Source organism: Rhinolophus sinicus, chromosome 15 (assembly GCF_057876585.1).
Source record: "Rhinolophus sinicus isolate RSI-liver-muscle chromosome 15, RSI-T2T, whole genome shotgun sequence".
NCBI lineage: Eukaryota > Metazoa > Chordata > Mammalia > Chiroptera > Rhinolophidae > Rhinolophus > Rhinolophus sinicus.
Window position 1 is genome coordinate 10,046,340 of NC_142515.1, and position 13,599 is coordinate 10,059,938.

The following is a 13,599-nucleotide window of genomic DNA, read 5'->3' on the forward strand; positions in this document are numbered from 1 at the left end:
TACTGTGTTCATGGCTTCCAATAGTTCAAATTTTAAAATCTCTGAAATTGGGATGCACAGTACAATTATAATTGCGTGTTTTTTTTCTTAATGGTATATAAAATGATGTGCTCAATTATTGATGGCATTTCTAGATCTGATGAAATATGGTAAATAGAAAAAATGAGAAAATATGTCAAATCCTTAGACCCCAGATCTCCTGTCTTTCCCACTTCACCAAAGTCATTTGCTGAATCTTTCTTTTAATTTTATTTTTTAATTGGGGAACAGTGTGTTTTTCCAGGATCCATCAGCTCCAAGTCAAGTCATTGTTTTCAATCTAGTTGTGGAGGGTGCACACGCTCACTGGCCCATGTGGGAATCAAACCGGTGACCTTGGTGTTATGAGCACTGCGCTCTAACCAACTGAGCCAACCGGCCACCTCTGATTTGCTGAATCTTACAAAAAGATATTTAGCCTAAAATACATAATATAATTTTCTGCAGTATTTTGGCTGGGGGAATAATTTTCCATTAAGTTAGCAGGAATGTAGGATCAGCAAAATTGATTTCCCTTGCTCAGTGTGCAAACATTTGCCAAACAGGCCTGTGACATGGGCTCAAGGCTGGGGAGATGGTTGCAGATATAACCACAGCAGAGTTCTTGCCTGTGACAGCCTTATAATCAGGTGGGAAAACAGAAAGGGGGAGGGAAGGCATGACCAGACCTATTGCTGCTGGGATTTCAGACATAGAGATGCCAACTTGAGGAAAGAGAAAGGCGACACGTCGCAGAGGTGGAGCAGGATGAAAGCATGTTAGGTGTATTGCTTCCCCTCGCTCCTGGCGGGGTTGCTCATGCTATGTCTCCTGCAGTCTCTGACCCTACGTATTTCCTCAGTGAGGAAGTTAAGTAGCAGCCTCATGTGCTCAAGGCCCATAGGTGCCACCACGTTTGTCTCTGGCACACGGGCAGTACTCAGAAAATGAATGAACTCTGGGTGATGAACACACAATGGGATTTATAGATGATGTAATACAGAATTGTACACCTGAAATCTATGTAATTTTACTAACAATTGTCACCCCAATAAATTTAATAAAATTAAATTAAAAAAAAATAAATAAATGTAATCTCCAGGTGCCTACTAAAAAAAAAAAAAAAAAAAAAAAAATGAATGAAGGTGAAGACGATGATCAATAGATTGGAAAACAAAGGGGTTGAGGGAGACGGGTGGGTGCAGAGAGGGAAGGACAGTGAAGGCTGTGGCCAGAATGGGATGGAGTGGGACACAGGGCGAGAGGCGGAGAGGTTACTTACAGGAAGTGGGGAGGATGACTGTAATTGATGCCTCCTTCCCTCCCATTTCACCACTCAGTGCTGTCAGACCTGCCAGACAGGTTCACCAGAGTTCAGGGGAAAGAAATAGAGGGTGGAGAGAAGGGCAGCATTCCCAACCTTTAGCAATAAGACCGACTGCTGCACTGTCACCAACAGAAGGAGCTGAAGTGTGGAAACAGACAAACCCAACTTCTAATCCCAGCTCTGCCATCTTAGCTGAGGAATCTCACTCGTGCTGCCTATCTTCTCCGCGCCTGTTTTCTCCGTGATCGAATGGAGCTAATCATACTTTCCTCTGTGACTTTCCCAGGGAAGGTTTGAATCAATAAAAACCTTTATGCCATTTCTATAGATAAGGATAGCCTTGTATAAGGGGGGTCCCTAAGACCACCCCTAGATTCAATGATTTGTTGGGGGACTCCCAGGACCTGGAATACAACTGTCCTCATGGCTATCTGTAATTTATTACTGCCAGAGGATACAAAGCCAAATCAGTAAAAGGAAAAGGCACATGGGGTGATGTGCAGAGGAAAGTAGGCCCAACTTCCAGTCTTCTCCTAGTGGCGTCACACAGGACTAAGTGCATTGTGACAACACATGTGAAATATTGTTGACCAGGGAAGCTCACTAGAGACTCAGGTTTTTATTGGGGGCCAGTCACGTAGACATCTTCTGCCTAGCATGTACCAAAATTCCAGACTCTCGGAAGGAAACAGTGTTCAGCATGAACCCCATTGTTTGCACATATAGTTTAGGCACAGTCATCCCTCTTATCAAATCTGGGAATGGTGGGGAGCACTCCCGAAATCCAAGTTCCCGGACACCAGCCAAGGGCCTCTTTCCAGCAGGCATCTCTAAGGATGGCAGGCTCAGGCTTGCTGTGCCGTTTGCACAGCCTGTTCACTCCTTGCTCTCCAGGAAAAGAGTAAGAAGTGGCTGGCACTGATACAGAATTGGAAAATACCCAGACTGTCTGGGCATTTGAAAAGAGACCCCAACATTTTCCATAGATATTCTAAATCCCAGGTCCCTGGGAGCCAAATGCGCTCTTCTTTTCGTCTTTTTTCCATAATTGGATTTTAATGAGAGATTAGGCATGTCTCAGCCAAAAGCGTCATTGGCATGGCAGCTCTTCTAAGACATTCCAGGACCATTTGGGGACCAGGAAGTTACCTCTGGAAGGAGCTTCAATCAACTGCCCTGACACTCTGTCCTGACAGTTAATGGGCTTCTAGCCTGTGGTAGGCATCTAGAACATTCCTCAAAGGAAGTCATCCTTTTTGTGTTCTCTAAAGAGAGATTACGTGCCTAACATCACAGTGCTTGTAAATGGCAAAGATGGGGTTTGAAGCCATGTCCAAATCTGCATGCTTATAGGATGAACTGAGATGTATTTATAATCCTAGTTCTCTAGGAAACACCCTGACACACCAATGTGGAGTAGTCTCTGATTCCTTCTATGGGGCTTTTGCTCCAACAGTCTACTTGTACAATTAAACCTTGCACAGTTTTGCCCTTTTCCTCCGTTGAGGTATACCTTCATTTTCATTTCATGCAAGGTAAAGTTGCTTTAACATTGTAGACTTCATTAGTGTTTCATTCTTGTTCCTCTATAATGAACATGGAGACAACTGATAATGCCTTTGTATGAGTTTTCTGTTGCTGTGTAACAGATTACCACAAATGTGGTGGTAATTTAAAACAACACCCATTTATTAGCTCACAGCTCTGTAGATCAGAAGTTCAGGTGTGGAATGACTGGATTCTCTGCTCAGCGTCCTGCCAGGCTGAAGTCTACATGTTGGTCAGGCTTCATTCCTTTCTGGAGACTCTGGGGAAGAATTTGCCTTTTAAGCTCATCCAAGCTGTTGATGGAATTCAGTTCACTCAGTTGTAGGATGGAGGCCTCTCTTCACTGGTTGGCCATTGGCCAGAGGCTGCTCTCAGCTCCAAGATGGCGCCTGTAGGTCCTTGCTCTGTAGCTCCCTCCACACCCCCTCTCGTGCTCTGAATCTCTTACTTCCCCTGCCCACAACCTCTAGACCAGGTTTAAATGGCTTGTGTGATTGATTGGTTAGGCCCATCCAGATGACCTCCCCTTCTTAAAGTCAACTGTGATGTATAACATGACGTAATCATAGGCGTGATACCCATCATATTTACAGTCTCAGATATTGTGCAGGGTGCGTATCAGGGAGTGGGAGTCTAAAAATGTGCCTACCACTGTCTCCATTCCTTTATTTGTTCACACTTCACTTATGGAGGGTCTGCCCTGTGCCGGGCGTAGTCCCAAGAGGTGGAGATACAAGAGTGAACAAAACTTGGTCCCTGAAAGCTTACCATCTAGTGCGGTGAGACAAACAGTAAGCAAGGAAACAAAGAACTGTCCGTTAGTGATGAATGCTCTCCTGAGGATTGAAATAGGGTGGTCTTTAGATTTAGATTGGGTGGTCAGGAAAGAAGGAGGAAATCTCTGAGGAGGTGCCCTTTCAGTTGTTCCACGAGAAGATAACACAATGAAAAGGTCCCTGTAGATACTGTCTAATATCCACAAACCCAAGATAAAAGCCCGTACCCTGGGTGGTTCCAGGGCTCCTTCTAATCATGTTTAACATACTTCACAGAGAAGCCTGTTTTCAAAACACACCCAAAACCACTATGCACAGTGTCTTACTCATTTGGCTTTCTTGGCTCCAGTTGGTTTGTGTAGCTTTGGGCATAATCTCCCAAATCCCCAAGCAGGAGCTAGGCTTCGTGGCATGCCAACCATGTCACATGTAAGGATGTGCTCCAGTTCTCACAAACATGCTTCTCCTTCCCCTCAGCCTTCTCCTGGAGTCTGGCAGAATATTAATGGGTGAAGGCTCACGAGGGTATAATATGCATTTCTCCCAATCAATTGCAAATACTACCATGATGTTTCTGCTAAAAATATACTCAACTGAATCTGCATTCCAATTTCCTGCTTTAAAATTCCAGAACCCAAAGTTTCCATGAGAACTGCCTGGCAGAGGCACAGTGCACCCCACGTCTGCCCTTGCTTCACCACTGTTGAAAAGATTTTCAAGCCCAGCTGAACACTTCCATGGTCGAGAATGCAAGGCTGTGAGGGTTCAGACCTTGTTTGTTATCATGCAGCCGGGACCATCAAGGTGTTCTGAGTGTTAACCGTGTGCCAGGCCCTGTCCATACACACAGATGAACGGTCCCCGTCATTACCTTCAAGGGACTTCCAGTGTCATAGTGGAGACCAACATGCAGATCGGCAATTATTATGTAGGAGGCTTGCTTTAATCAATTAAGTCATTTTTTTCAACAAGTACTTATTGAATACTCACTGTGTGCCAGGCACTGTTATAGATGCCAAAGATATAGCAGTTGTACAAAACAGACACAAATCTCTGCCCGCATCAGGCTTATTATAGTCTAGAGGGGTAGACAGCAAAGAAATAAACTCATAAAATATACCGGGGATCAGATGGTGATAAGTATGCAAATGCTATGGAGGAAAACAAAGAAAGGAAGGTGCTTGGAAGTATGGGAGGGAGGTTATCATTCTATTCAAGAGGCAGGGAAAACATCATTGAAAAGGTGGCATTGGTGTGGCATGGGAGGGGGAGGAGTTGTGCGGGGCCTTGCAGGCCATTGTAAGGACTTTGACTGTCACTGCATGAGCTGGGAAGCCACAAGGGGTCTGGACAGGGGACAGACATGATCACCTCACTTTTGTTTTGAAAGGATCCCTCTGCTTGCTGTGTGAAGAGTAAAGAGAAGGGAGCCAACGGGAAACAGAAAGACAAGTGAGCAGGTTATGATGAGTCCTGGATGAGACGTGCGGCTGACTTGGACCAGAGTGACGCAGTGGAGGTGGCAGCTGTGGGGTTTGTTGAAGGAGTGACTGGATGTGGGGATGTGACAGAAGTGGAGTCAAGGATGTTTCCAAGGTTTTTGGCTTGAGCGACTGGAAAAACGGGGTTGCCATTACTTCCACCGGGAAGATGACAGGAGGCGCAGGTTGGAGGCCAAAGAGACCAGGAGTCTGGTTTGGGGCAGGTTGGGTGTATGTTGTGTATCAAGCACTTAATGGACGTGTCAAATAGGCATCTGGGTGTGAGACTGGCTGTCAGGAGAGATCTCAAGTGCTGGTGATGCAATTTTATAACATAAGCATCGCGATGATGTCTAAAGCCATGAGTTTGAACCAAGAGATGAATGTAGTTAGAGGAGGGAACAGATCCAGGGGCTGAGCCCTGGGACTTTTCAAGCTTAGAGGTCAGAGAGATGAGGAGATACCAGCAAAGGAAATTGAGGAGTAGTGAGAAACGCATGGAAGAAATTCAGGAAAGGGTGATGCTGGAAGCTAAGTGAAGGAAGTGTTTCAGGGAGGATGGCTGATCAACGCTATGTGTGAGCGGAGATGGAATCCAGTGCATTAGTATGAAGGGGCTGGATTCAGATAGGAGCACAGACTGAAGAGCACTAGGAAAGAGGGCAAGTGTATGAGTACAGCTGCCGGTGGGCGGGTAACTGGCAGAGTGCCAAAGTTCTCTTCCAACGGCTCTACTATGTGCAGGGCTATAGACAATCAGGCCAACAGCTCATAGAGGGTTGGAGAAAGGAAAAGGATGAAATAGGGAGAAGGGATGTGACCTAAAGAAATGTCGTAGGCTGGCTGAACAGCAACATGGTGCTTGTTGAGGCTCATGGTTGTGAATTTAAAGTGAGACTTGTCAACATGGTTGTACACTTTTCTCTGGTCATATTAGGCTGCAGGCAAGGAGCAGGTGGAGGATGGGATTGGCCAGGTAGATTAAAGGGAGAGCCAAGCAAGAAAAGAACTAAATGATGGAATCCAAGCTGGGTATGGAGGAAACAGAGGACGTGGGGATGAGGAAAAGTAAAAAGGAAGTAGGACTGATGAATGGATTGCAGGGCCCCGTGAGGCAGCAGGGTTGTTGGAGTTGGGGTGCAACAGGATTAACCACAGGAGGTGGTGGCCAGAAAGTTGGTTAGAAATCAAGATTTGGGAACTGAGACAGTAGGTATGACAAAGTCTAGGATAGAGGTCCACAAACTATGGGCCATATCTGACCTGCTGCCTGTGTTTATACAACCTCAAGCTAAGAATGGTCTTTACATTTTTAAATGTAATATGAAAAAAAAAAGATTATTATATATTTTCAGCAAGAACAGTTGCTCCAAGAATTGAACATATTGCTTCCTGGCCCACAAAGCCTAAAATATTTGTAATCTGCCCCTTTACAGAAAAAATTTGCCAACTCCAGGTCTAGACTTTAGGGTATCGCTGTGTGAGTGGCTGAGGTAAGGTAGAAGACACAGTCGTCAAGGGTGGGAGCTGGGATATTGGCAGGATCATCTACACGGGTACAGAAACCACTGGTAATTATGATGGTAGCGTTGGAGTGGCAGGGGGACAGAACGAAGAGTCAAGCAATGAGCGGATGTGACCTGGGATCTGTAGCCGCCTATAGAGGACTATAATAGAACATGGAGGGATGGCATGTGGTCTAGTCTGATGGAGTGAGCTTCAAAGCTCAGAGTTTAAGGTAGGGGAGAGAAGAAGAATGCTCTGGAAGAAGCTGGTGGGAAGAGCTAGTCGGTCATTTATCCACCTCCTGGCACCACCCCTTGACAGGGCTGCAGGGGCAGCAGAATGCTCAGGGATGGCCCCAGTGATGGAGTATGGTGGCCTGAGCAAAGAGCACAAGAAAAGGGGCAGTTAAGTTGGCCTCCAGCTGCCAGGAAGCACTTTGCAGAGGAAGCCTTTGAGCTGAGGCTTGTCGTATTGGCAGGAGTTAGGTCACGGTGGGTAAGATCGGGAAGAGTGAAGGTATACACAGGTGTAGGAGAGCATGATGTCTTTGAACACTGACTTCAGAAAATCACAAATGACTTTTGGCACAGCTGGAGGTTCAGAACCCGTGCGATTAGGAGCTTTTGGTGAGGAACATTGTTTCTTCTTTAATATCTGCATGCTAGGGCTTAAGCATATCAAGCACTCCGTGTATATGGGTAGGTGCTCTATGACTGACAGAAGACGCACATCTGACTTTCACACTTGTTACTTCTCCACAGGTATAGTAGGAAACTTTTACATGAATGTTAATATGGGGATTCAGTCATTTATCTCTCTGGAGAGTTTTGAGAGCATCCTCTCTGCCCGATGCTCTGGCTGGTACCACAGCGGTGACCACCACAGATGTGGCCCTTACTCTCTCTGAGCTTAGTCTGCAAGTGATTATATTGAAGTATGAACGGTGCTAAGACAGGATGTTACTGGTGCTCATTGCCTTGGCATCTAAATCATCAGGGGGTCAGGGACATTTAACCTGAAGGAGAAATAGGTGGCTGTTGTCCCAGCAAGGGTGGTGGTGAAGAATGTTCCAAGTGAAGTGATGACATGCATCAAGTTGGAGGTGGGAGAGAGGGCTGTTTAAGGAACTGAAAGACACTGAATGTAGTGAGAGATGGGCCTGGAGAAACAATGGGTCCTGGATGGGAGTGGAGTGTCTGTCTTCACAGAGCTTCTGGGACGTGTTCGAAGTCTTTCTCTCTCTAGACTGCAAAGTCCAAGAAGGCAGGAACCACGTCTGTCCTGTTCACTGCTGTGCATCTATCAGGAGCTTACGTCCCATGCCTGGCACACGATCTGCACTTGATAATGGTCTGTTGCATGAATGTATAACTGTGAACCTTAGTTTACCTCTTTGAAATTTGTTATGTTCATCAGTATAAATACCTTCATTGCAGCCTTCTTCTAAACAGAACCATGAATGTACAAACATTTTGTAAACTGTAAAACATGACACTTGTTTGAAAACTGAGGTAGTATGTTGCAAATATGTATAAAGTAGTACCTTTTGTTGTGCCCTTAACCACTGCGTTTTTTGCGAATCTTAATACTCCACATCACAAAACATCGCATTAGAGAAATTATCCTGTCATATGTAATACAAAGTAGCTTCATTAGGGAAAAATCTTCATCAATCAGCCTGGTCATTTCCTTTCATCCCTTCCTAAAGTGGCTTCTAGCACATTCAGCTGCTTGTTTTCTACTAAGTGAGCATTAACTAACAGCAAGTACTTACGCTATTCTTCTGGATCAGAAAAGATCCTATCTTGTCTGTCCTTTTGAACTCATCTGTCTTCACCAGTTTATCAACTCCTGGAAAGCAGGCACCTGGCATCTCTTTATCCCCAGCACCTAACATTATGGCTGTTAGTTGGTACTGAATACCTGTTGGTTAAATTTAATAGGTAAGTTTATCCTAGAGATTGACAGTATACTTTCCTCATTCACAAATACGGCACTAGACTCTAAATAATTTTACTTAATGCACTTAAATGATTACTGGCTCTTATATTACCAAATGCTTCACATACTTTAAATAACTTCAAAGAGAAAAGGATAAAGCTGTAGAGATACTGGATTTCCTTTCATCTCCCAGTTTTCTTGTGTTTGTCTTGTTTTAGGTCTACCAAAGAATAAATATTAATCAATGAGGTCATTTTACCAATTTCATTCAGATATGATAAAAGAAAGGTAAGAATGTTGGAAAGCTTTTTCTGCTATTTAGGTCAGGTTTCCTTTCATTTTATTGTTAGGTCTTTCTATAGCCTACTAGTTTTCTAGCTACAGCATTTAAGAGCTATATTTGCTTTTATGTTTAGCTCTTTAATCTTGACTTAATTATTATATACAGAAATGAGTCTCTTGATCCTGTCCCATAAAACAAATCCTGCAGCTCCTTAGTATTTGTTGCTCAACCCTGTCTGGCTCTAGTTTTGGGGATGTAAGCTCACACATTTAGAGTAGTCTAAGCATTTTGGAGGAAGAACTCGCTGAAATTAATTTTAAAATCTTTAAAAAGAATTTGTGATTTATTGTTTTTGTCTATGTCTGCATTTCCCAAATTTTCTTTCTCTACAGTGATACATTTAAATTGGAAAACCTCTTTGCAGAGGCAGAAGGAATGATGGGAAATGCTTTTTTACCTACTGTGGTTTCCTCATTAATGTAGTACTCTCATTAATTCACATATCCCATCCACTATTATAAAATGTGTAATAAATTTGCAACAACTTATTCCATGGCTGCTTTCTGAATTTTCCTTCTGAACTCATCTTAATTTCATGCCTAGAGCTTGAGTAATTAAATTTGATTTAAATGGCATTCAAATTCTAGGTATTTTAGTTAATGTTTGAACATTGATAGTTAACCAGTAAGACTGTAGCAATCGACCTGTTATAATTGATTTTTTTCACTAACGCTCACTTTTCTTACATTTGTGATGTGTGCTGACTATAAAAGCGACAACAGTCCACGTATTTTCAAACATTATGAATGTTTGTTCTGCTGCAGGACTTTTGCCCTCTGCCAGATTGTCCCAAATTTGTCCCCATCGTTAAGGTCTCAGCTCAACACTCGCCTTCTCTGAGGGTCCCCATTCCTCAGGAAATCTGTCACCAACTTTACATAGACGTAAAATAAGCTTATTTGTTTACTTATCTACTGCGTCCCTCCTCTCTATGCTAGTTCGTGATGTGACAGGTCACCACTATTTCCCAGTACCTGCACAATGCATTTCCGTTAAACGGATAAATTCCGCATTTTCATTCAGTCATGACGGGCCAATGCCCTAGGCGGATGGGACCTGACTGCAACTTTGCATGACTCCGCACAAATCCTGGTAAAAATGAATCTGTGCAGACGCCTGCCTTCTAGCCAGACAGAAACTCTGACCCAAATCTCACCTTTCCCATCCCTATCCTCGCTTGAGGAGTGAGAGGTCTAAGAGTCTCCTACCTAACGTTTCCCCTCGGAGTCCCAAGGGGACACCGAGGCACGCAGATGACGCCGCCGCCGCCACGTCAGCCGACGCGCGCGCGAAGCCAGCGCGCCTGCGCGTGAGGGGGGCGGTGCGCACGCGGAGGCCCGTCCCTACATCCGGGGCCTGGGTGGCGGCAGCGCCGCCGCCGCGCAGGGATCACGTGGTTCGTTCCTTTCCGTCTCTGGCCGGCTGGGCGCGGGCGACTGCTGTCGAGGCGCGTGGAACCTCGCGCTGGTTCCCCTTCGTCTCCTCTCCGGCCCAGGCCACTAAGAGTTCGCTGACGCCGGGTGAACTGAGCCTGCCGCCAAGATGCCGGCCTATTTCCAGAGGCCGGAAAATGCCCTCAAACGCGCCAACGGTGAGTAGGGGGTCGGGGAGCACCCGGCTGGGGCGGCCCGAGGCCTCGGAGTTCGAGGGGCCCGGGCCTGCTTCTTGCTGCTTCTCCGCCCAACTGCGGCCGGAAAGGAGGCCGATACGGCCTGCCCACCGCCGTCCCAGCCCGTAGTTGGGCATGGTTTCCTTTCTTGCTCCAACCGACCCAGGGCTGAGAGGCGCGGACTCGGGAACTGTTGCCCCGGGGGCCCTGCCTTCCGCCGCCTCTTGGTGCGTCTCGGGGGCCGCGGCCCGGGAGACAGGCCTGCCCGGACTGGAGCTCCTCCACCCTGTCCTCCACCGCTTTGCTCTTCCGGCCATAGGTCTTTTCGTCTGCTTAGGCCCCGCGCCCCCGGCCGCCATCTGGGAGTGCCGGGGAGGAAGAAACATGGCTCCCTCCCGGGGACAATGCACGCGAGAACCTCGACTCCACCTCCCGCCGGAGCCCGGAGAAGGGCAGTCCCATCCGCGGCCCTCTCGTAGACCCCTCCGCCCCCCTAATCTAGTGCCATGATTTTCTGGGTCAGGGTCCACTTACCATCCCCAGCCACTGTATCTCTTCTTCGGGGACCCTGACCCATTTAACTTTTCTATTTTTTTTCTGGCATTGATTATTGGCAGCCCCAAAACCTATTCAGAATCACAGGAAGTTGGAACAGAATTAACGCTATAAGACAGATACTTAAAGTTCTCTTTTTAAGATGATGAAACAGGCCTAGAGAGAATGGTTTGCCCAAGGTCACTTAGGGAGTTTGTTGTTGAGCCAGGAGCCTAAAACCGAGGACTCTTGACTTCCAGATGAGTCGTTTTTCGCGACAGCGTTGTTGCCTGCGATTTCTACTTCCATGTGTGCTTAAGCCACGGGCCCTTTCGGGAAAACTTGTGCATGTGTCCGTATACTCAATAGGCATTTATTACGTTGGGATTATGGAGTGCAAATGTATTGTGCTTCTTTCTGGTCTTTTAAAAACTTTTTTGTTTGAGTTAAAAAAAATTCTCTTTTTAGTGTAACAGTTTGTGTTCCGGCGTTCATAGCTCTTATTTTCAACCTTCCCTTCCACCCAAACAAGTTTTGTGTTACAGTATTATGTTTGTGGAGCCTGTTTTGTTAGTTTGTTTGAAAATTCCTCTTGCTAAAAGGTCGTTGTCAGTCATTACATAAAATTGAAACTACTGATAATCTGTCAGGGCCAGATGTATTTGTCACATGCTTATTATTTTAACTAAAAGTAACAATTCGGAGAGGGTAACTCCGTGGAATAGGGCAATTCTACGTTCTGTGGAAATAGAGTAATTGTTTTAGAAAAGTGGTTGAACTACAACTTAAGATCTGGTCACTGCTTATAAATGGTTAGAACAGGAGAGAAATTTTGAAAATTTACAGGAAAGAAAATAGATTGAAATGCAAATTTATCACTACAAATTAACTAGCAAAGTTAGGAATTTTTTTTACGTTTCAAGATTTAAAATTATATTAAATGACTTGGGTAAAATCACTACTGTTTGCTATTGTATATCTGTTTACAGTCATTTGGATGCTTTACCAGCAGACATTTTTTCTCATTTTAATAAGCTGAAGTTTTGTAAACATGGCCTAAATATTACACATTTGATGTGTAATATTACTTCCTTCATCACTCTTCCCTTTTGAATCTTCATATGAACTTAATATTTCAGCATTATTTTTAAAATTAGAAGGGATGTATGTGTAACATTTTATGTGAAAAATGTGAAAACATTGTATGTTTTCAAAGTTGAAATTTCGTGAAGGGCAAGTTGGGAAAAGCATCTGAAATTAAAGGCAAGAGAAGGGGATACTGCTGGAGAGGGGCTTGAATTTTGTTAGTGTAGTTTCAGAGAAGGATGTGTTAACTCCTTGCTGAAGCCCTTTTTAAGCTGTAGGATGGGTGTTTCTGTGGTAGAGATGAAACAGTTTACCATTCATGTAGTAATTTCTGTACCTTTGATCTTGTGAATAAGAGTTCTCTTCATAAAAGTGTCAAGGTGAGCAGAATGTGGATGGCACTCCTTACAAAACTAAATAGAATGATGAAAGCTCATTTCATTCAATGGAAATACTCATTTTATCTAAAAGCTTTATACTTTATAACACTTGTAACCTCAAACACATTTAGACCTAATTCATTGTGTTATTACTAAAATGTGAATAAATTTACCCTGAGTCTGTATATCAGAACACTTTTTTGGGAAAACATTACAGTAATCATTCAGGAAGATGAGAACTTGGCCCAGCAGTTACAGGCAAAAAAAAAAAAAAAAAAAATTTCATACCTGGAATCACTTGAAAAAGCCTTTTTTCCAGATTATATTGTTAGTAGTGCCCAATTAGTTGTTCCTGACCCTGTAACAGCTTTTTAACTTACACTCTACGACCAATGACTTAAAAATAAAGTTGTCTTTGAACCCACAAGTTGTTCAGCATTATAGCTTATCTACTTGATGTGTTGCGCAAATAAGCTGGTAAAATTGAAGGGTTGAGCTTAAACTTTCTTTATAGATAGTTTCAGCCATTGTGTCTGAAAGGTAAGTTCGAACGCCCACGCTCCTAATATAGTTTGTAATTCCAGATTTTGATTTTGATTTCAAGAATATCAAGCGGAAATGAACATTTCCCGCTTCAAATTTTTTTTCCCCAAATTAGATAATTCAGAGGAATTAAATCCTCCTTTTATATGTTACAGTAAAGACAGGAACTCACCATCATGGATTATCATGATAAATCTGTTCCCATTCCAGTTTTTTAAAAAACATCCTTGCCTTGTATCCATGGTTTCTTATGTTCTTGGTGTGTGTGTGGGGGGGGGGGGGCAGGGGGCGGGTCTGTCCTATTAAAAATTATTTTTTAAAGCACTTGCTTTGGCTTGTTTGAACCTATAGCAGAGTTAAAAGTACAGGATTTGGAATCATAAGTTTTTATTGGCTGTTTAGGAAGTGAAAAATACTTTCAATTCTATCCCTAAACAAGACTTTATTTTTTAGAATGACATTAAGAAACCATACTCCCATTTAAAAATAAGAGATTAGGAAAGTGAA

The 13,599-nt window shown here is 44.0% G+C and overlaps 2 protein-coding genes across 2 annotated transcripts in view; one reads left to right on the forward strand and one right to left on the reverse strand.

The window, feature by feature from the left end:
• Positions 1–3,007: 3,007 nt before the first annotated feature.
• On the reverse strand, positions 3,008–10,963 carry LOC109444120 (uncharacterized). The gene is made up of 3 exons (XM_088791838.1): positions 10,149–10,963; positions 8,431–8,579; positions 3,008–3,152 (listed from the first exon to the last, which is right to left on the reverse strand). The coding sequence occupies exon 1, from the start codon at positions 10,933–10,935 to the stop codon at positions 10,330–10,332; it is 606 nt and encodes a 201-aa protein (XP_088647964.1). The 5' UTR covers positions 10,936–10,963; the 3' UTR covers positions 3,008–3,152; positions 8,431–8,579; positions 10,149–10,329.
• The window catches only part of EIF3A (eukaryotic translation initiation factor 3 subunit A), a 36,085-nt gene continuing 32,877 nt past the window's right edge, over positions 10,392–13,599 (forward strand). The window contains exon 1 of the mRNA XM_019725265.3: positions 10,392–10,531. Coding sequence (XP_019580824.3) covers positions 10,483–10,531 — 49 coding nt within the window. The 5' untranslated portion in view covers positions 10,392–10,482. The remainder of the gene's footprint in view (positions 10,532–13,599) is intronic.

Excerpts from the sequence above, each read along its gene's own strand:
- LOC109444120 (XM_088791838.1), bottom strand. The coding sequence starts at position 10,935 with ATGTTTCTTCCTCCCCGGCACTCCCAGATGGCGGCCGGGGGCGCGGGG.